This window comes from Beta vulgaris, chromosome 5 (genome assembly GCF_026745355.1).
Source record: "Beta vulgaris subsp. vulgaris cultivar EL10 chromosome 5, EL10.2, whole genome shotgun sequence".
Classification (NCBI taxonomy): domain Eukaryota; kingdom Viridiplantae; phylum Streptophyta; class Magnoliopsida; order Caryophyllales; family Amaranthaceae; genus Beta; species Beta vulgaris.
Window position 1 is genome coordinate 67,670,776 of NC_079206.1, and position 6,720 is coordinate 67,677,495.

At 33.4% G+C, this 6,720-nt stretch overlaps 1 protein-coding gene across 1 annotated transcript; it reads left to right on the plus strand.

Annotated features, from left to right (window-relative positions):
- The first annotated feature begins 498 nt into the window (after window positions 1-498).
- Window positions 499-5,379, plus strand: LOC104894825 (gibberellin 2-beta-dioxygenase 2). The gene is made up of 3 exons (XM_010681162.4): window positions 499-997; window positions 3,915-4,269; window positions 4,709-5,379. The coding sequence occupies exons 1-3, from the start codon at window positions 624-626 to the stop codon at window positions 4,964-4,966; spliced, it is 987 nt and encodes a 328-aa protein (XP_010679464.2). The 5' UTR covers window positions 499-623; the 3' UTR covers window positions 4,967-5,379.
- Window positions 5,380-6,720: the final 1,341 nt, after the last annotated feature.

Consider the following 6,720-nt stretch of genomic DNA (forward strand, 5'->3'; position numbering starts at 1 on the left):
TTACCTGCGAGTCCACAATTTCAAAAGTGTAGCCTTTAAAAAGAATCTCATATAATCCTATGACATGGGCCTCATTTTGTTTCTCTTTATCTCTATCATCTCAAAAAATTACCTGCGAGTCCACAATTTTAAAAGTGTAGCCTTTAAAAAGAATTGAAGAAAGTATTACTTTAATTTTATGGTTATTATTGACAAACTTTTGTATAACTATTATTGCACAATACATTAGCATTTCTTATTTGATCCTATCCATTACTTGTACGAAAAGCCTCTGGTCTTTCAGCATCCAAAAAGAAAAATACAACAATTAAATAAAAATAAATACAAGGGGCAAGATGGGGGGACAAATTTTCTACATCATATGTTATAATAATATACATAACCCCATGGTCCCACCATCCATCACACCCCCTTCCCCTTCCAATCTACCCTTTAATTTCATTTATTTCATTAAAATATATTTTGACCACCCTTATATATACCCCCTCAACCCACCTTCAAAAAACCCACATATTTTCTACAACACCAACAAAAATAAAAATACCTTCAATTTAGAGAGATCAAAGCCAAAGTGATTAATTAGCAAGATTATTAATAATTAAGGTTATTTAATCATAATAATCATGGTAGTTTCTTCTCCAAATCCCCTAAAAAGAACCAAGAAAACAAAGGCAGTTGGAGTGCCAACTATTGATCTTTCTCTTAAGTATGAAGATAGGCTATCTTTATCAGACCTCATTGTTGAGGCTTGTGAAGAGTTTGGAATTTTTAAGGTTATTAATCATGGTATATCCTCGGATATCATCTCTTCTCTTGAAAAACATGGCCTCGACTTCTTCGCCATGCCATCGTCGGAGAAACACCTTGCTGTGGGTCCCAACGTCCCTAAGCCTTTTGGTTATGGCTTTCGTAACATTGGTAACAATGGTGACGTTGGTGACCTTGAGTACCTTCTCCTTCACGCTAACTTATCTTCCACCCGTCCACCTGTTTTGAGGTAATTTTTCTTATTATAATTCTTCCGTTTCTTAATACACGCAACATTTTTTTAGTTTTAGATGTTTCAAAATACATGCAACATTTTTCGCTTTTACGAACATTAATGTTGCATGTATCAAAATGTTAGGCAGACTATGCGTATATTGTCATACAAAAAATAACTAAATTTGGACGAAGGTAGTATTAGACGCATGTATATAGTATATAGTATATAGTATGGTAGTAAGTATGATGCATGGGTTAATTAGAAATTGAGATAGTAAATTAATGTGCCGACTTCAAAATTTACACATTGTCGGCCAGAAAATTAAATGTTGTCTAATCGTCCACCAAAAAATTTGTGAGAGAAAGTAGAACAGTTGACATGACGCGTAAGGAATATGATAAAAAATACAATGTAACAATATAATGTTAATGTTGATTTCTACATCATATCCTAAGCTTAGCTTGTCCTAGTACTACTATCTATCTTATGGGGTTAGGAAAGTATAAATGAGAGTAAACAGTGACATTTGCCCAAGAGAAATGCCTGGTAGTTTCGTTAGTTGAAATACATTATTTTAGGCTTATTTAATGATACTATAATGTAGTAGTACTACTACAATATGGGCTTAATTTTTTTAATAATTTTTTATACTACTTATTTATGACATTGTTGACTTTTGTTCTACAATTTCTTATTCAACTATATATTTAAGTAATCGTTTGTTAATGATTTCCAACTTTTCATTAGTTGACTTGACCAACTGTACTGTAGTAGACTTCAATGAACATATAATATGGAGAAAAATATCAACTTAGATATTTCTTTAGCTTTAAAAATGTGTTGGTGTTCAAGTATTAAACACAAGATATACTGTATTTTTCAGAAATATTCACAGTATATACTCCATCCATCTAAAATTTGTAGACGCACTTGATAATGAAAGAAAACTCAATAATGGACAAGTTCACTAGTGAACTAGGTGATGGGCAAGTCAAATTTACCAAATTACCCCTATTACATCTATGCACTAGATATATATGTTTTAATTTTTGCCTCATTCGTAATACTTCATCTGCTTCGTTTTAAATGTAACAAATGAATATTATTTGTGAGATATAAATATTACTTCGGAGAAAGTATTTGATTAAACAATATATATGACAACATCTCACAAGAAAATCCGAATAGTATTTGATTAAACAATATATATGACAACATCTCACAAGAAAATCCGAATAGAAGTGAATAATTATAGTTGCAATCGATATGAGGTGTACAAATACATATATGTTGTTGCCATGTTGGCATGCATTAATGCCATAGAATGTAGAATATGTACTCTAGCTGTTGAATGCAATATTGTACTAGTATTATTAAGTAAGCAAATGGACATAATAGAAAGAGTCTTATGACTATGTGGTTCAACAAGGGAAACGTTTACACATATCCATTATTGTGCAACGTATCATCATCTATGATAGCTACCTTCTCCACGTTGCTTCTTTATCACATCATTTGTTTGGTGAACTTGGAGGGATCATAATCAATAATCATTACTAATATATTCATGTCTCCAATACAACAAGAATATTCTTGTAGTATTCATATTCTAAAACTAGGAGATATACCACTTCATATGGAGTATACTTAACTAAAATTTAATTTTCTTATCTTCTATGACTTTGAATACATTTGATTATAATCTTATCACTCAATTTGAATACACTAAATTTAGTTACCTCACATTATCAATGTGGCAAATGAAGAAAAAGTTGAGATGGAAAAAGTAGTAATAATAAATCTCCATCTAATAATGTCCCTACATTATCCATGATGAAAATCAAACGTGAAAGTTTGAACTTTACATTACCTTTCAGGAAGTTATGTGAATTAGTTCCTATCAACTCTTTTGTTCGAGAGGTGATCATAGGACGGGTCCAATTCACATTTATTTAATGTAGGATTTTATCATGCTCATCTTATTTTTACATAATTTCAGAAAAAGTTTAGATAATTAATAAGTTTGGTTTAAGGAGTTCAGATTAGTTATATTTAGGAACAATAAATCGTTCTAATCAATTAAGTTAATTGTCCATAAAGGTGTAATTTGTTCTAATTAGTTAATTTTAGAGCTAATAAGTGAAAAAAATATGCACTCTTAGCCATAACTTAGTATTGGGGATATATATTTTCCAAAAAGAGGAAGTATGATAATTATGTGTGATTTGCTATACATGATATAGATGTTGAAATTTGAATAGGAGAGTAGTAATAATAGTGTAAAGTAGATAAACAGGGGATTCAGAGTCAGAAACATATTCAATGACTTCTCACTAAGAGATTTCTGATCTGATCTCTCTATCTCATATATCAAATCAAATCACCTCAACCAGATAAACGATACTACTATTGAATTTGTGAGTGAACAATGTGTCAGTTATCAGTGTCATTTTCCATATTCAGGGTGGAAGGTACTCCATTTACATCTTTCCAATTGAAGAATCCTCCCTACCTCTCATATTCACTCCAATATCACATGTTTTTTTTACATATCTTCTTAAACTTCAATTTGCTACAATAATTTGCTAAGCCGGATTGGTTGACCTGCGATAGATTTAAATACAGCATCGTGTTTATCTTTAAACTATATATTACAATTAAGGATAATTAACCCTTAGAAGGGTATATATCTAGCTAGATGTTTAATTCATATACTAGTATACTACATATTAATGTAAAAAGTCAATCATTTTGTATGATGGAAAAAACTTAAGATTTCTTTTAAAAAAAACAAAGTCAACTATTACCTTACTTGTAGATTTGATTGAAAATGTGGCATGAATTATGATGCAAATGTTAATTATAAATGAATCACATTTTAATATATAAGAGGTAATGAACATGTATTTATATTTATATATATGTGCAGTGACGCAGTAGATGATTACGTGGGGGCGGTAACAGATTTAACATGTGAGCTATTAGATCTGATGGCTGAAGGGATGTGGGTCCCAGATAAAACCATCTTCAGCAGGTTAATCAGAGACGTCCAAAGTGATTCTCTCTTGAGACTTAATCACTACCCTCCATTAGAAAACTTTGATACATTAATCAACGGTTCTAATGAACGCATTGGATTTGGAGAGCATTCTGACCCTCAGATCTTAACCATCTTAAGATCCAACGATGTTGGAGGTCTTCAGATTTCTATGCCTGATGGTTTGTGGGTCCCAGTTCACCCTGATCCTAATGCCTTCTATGTTATGGTGGGGGATGCTCTTCAGGTTGGTACTCACTTACTCACTCTTTCTTCTTTTTTTTTACCACTTCTTTTTAAGATTTCTCATACAAATTTAAATTTGTATGTACAATACAACCATCTTTATCCTAGCATCATTTTCTCAATCGTACGTGCTAGTTACAATAAGCTACATAGTACTATTTGCTATGGCCTATGGTTGCGTCACGTATTCTCCCAACTAAATACTGTAATGGTAATCACAAGATTTATAGTGACGTGACTAATTATAGCACAAATAATATAAAGGCGAATCTCTTGTGTTTCGACTTTGAATTATTGTATATATGTCTGTTTCATCAATTCGAATATACTATACGAAAGTTATAATGTACCCTTTTAGTTGATTTATAAAGACGTTAATAATAATAATATGATTGTTGATTAATAATTTTGAAAAATTAACGTTTGTGAAATAAATGTAGGTACTGACAAATGGGAGGTTCGAAAGTGTGAAACATAGGGCGATGGCGAACAATTCAGCAAGCAAGGCAAGGATGTCTATGATATATTTTGGTGCACCACCTATAAATGCAACCATATCTCCGATACAAGAGATGGTGTCACCTATGAATCCAAGTCTCTACACGCCCTTTACATGGGGGGAATATAAGAGAGCAATGCATACTTCAAGATTAAGTGATTGTCGTCTCAACCTCTTCAAGAGACGCAATGATCAATGATTTTCAATTTTAATTATGATCCATAAACCTAGTTTAGTACTAAGTTTATATTCAACAACAAGAGAAACTAAGGGGTGCCGGTGGTGGGGGAAGAAACTCCCATTTTTGGTATGGGAATATGGGATCCATTATGATGAATATCATAATTTTAACCTTGTGGAGTTGTGGTGGGCTATTTAGCTAGCTAGTTGATAGAGACACCTGGGAAAAGCAGAAAATGATGTATATAATCATGGGGTTTTTGTTAGGAGTTGAAATTGTTGGAGGGTGTTTATATCAAGTTATGGGTTTCATATAATTTGCGTATAAGACACCTTCCATTATTTCAATGTAATGTAGGCCTGTGGCTTAATTAAGCAAAGTATATCTATTAGAAAGTTAATCTTTAAAAGAAAGTCTCGAACTAGCTATAATCTGATATGACTTACTTTTCTTTGGTTGTTGAGCATGTACGATAATGCAATCTTTCATACTTGTAGACTTGTATTTAGAGATGGAAATGGGTTAGAATTGGACTGGGTTATACATAATCCTACTGCAACCCTATAAGAAGTCGGATTTTAAATAAAACTGAGACGTTGACATTCAACTTCGAAAATACGAATTCGATTCGACGTAAAAACCTAATATTCGACTCCCCACTTTGACCCAATCCAACTTTTTTTACGCCCCTTTTTTTAAGCAGAAAAATCTTATATATTACAAATAATTTAATCATTACTTTTTTTTAGCAATCATATGTAGATCTTATATAATACAAATAATCTAATTGTTACCATATCTGACTCCGACCCTCCTATGACTCAGAGTTAGACTTTTTAAACCGAGTAGGATTCAAATTATTATTTTCAAAGGTCGACTCGAACCTTTTTTTTGGGGGGGGGGGATCCGATGATTGGACCAATGTCGAATCTGAACTGTTTAGCCATCCTTAGAATGCCTTTAAATACCCTATTTATACTTTTTGGGTGCAACCTCAGAATATTCCCTAAATGGTTGGGAAAGCTGTCATATGTTTGTTTCAAGCCACGACAGTTCTTAAATTTGACCTCCCATGTCCCCAAGAGCCATCCCATGGCCTTCGATGCCTAGGCCTTCGGAATGTCAGAAATCGTGTATCAATTTTTACAGTTTAAGGGGCATTTTCGGACTCTTTTGGGACCCGTCATATTTTCTCCCGAAAATTTCATAGGGGCTCCAATATGACTTGTAACATATCTCGGGTGGTTGAGACTCTTTGCGTTATAAGCCTCTGAAGTCTAAATACACCCATTTATATTTTTCTATTGCAGCCCTAGAATGGCTCAAAATGGTCGTGAAAGTTGTCATATGTCCGTGCCAAGCCATGACAGTTCTTAAATTGACTTCTATGTCCCCATGAGCCATCCCATGACATCCGATGCCCATACCCCAAGAACCTCCGAAAGCGTGTATTAACCTTAAATTTCAAGCAGCTGTTTTGGACTCCTTCAATCCCTATCATATTTTTTATTTCAAAACATTTCTAGGGGATCCCAAATGACTTTAAATATATCTCGGATGCTCGGAACGCTTTGCATTGCTCAAAATGCCTATAAGCTAAGTACCCCATTTATACTTTTCCATTGCGATTCCTAAATGTCCCCGAAATTGATGTGAAGTTGTCATATGTCCGTTTCAAGCCATGAGTGTCATCTGAATGACCTCCCATGCCCCCAAGAGAAATCCCATGCCCTCCGGTGCCCGAGCCACGGGAAATGCCTAAAGCGTGTATT

Bases quoted from the DNA above. Each gene is read 5' to 3' on its own strand.
- LOC104894825 (XM_010681162.4), top strand. From the start codon at position 624: ATGGTAGTTTCTTCTCCAAATCCCCTAAAAAGAACCAAGAAAACAAAG. The intron at 998-3,914 runs GTAATTTTTCTT...ATATATGTGCAG, and splicing joins ACCCGTCCACCTGTTTTGAG to TGACGCAGTAGATGATTACG. The intron at 4,270-4,708 runs GTTGGTACTCAC...AAATAAATGTAG, and splicing joins TGGTGGGGGATGCTCTTCAG to GTACTGACAAATGGGAGGTT.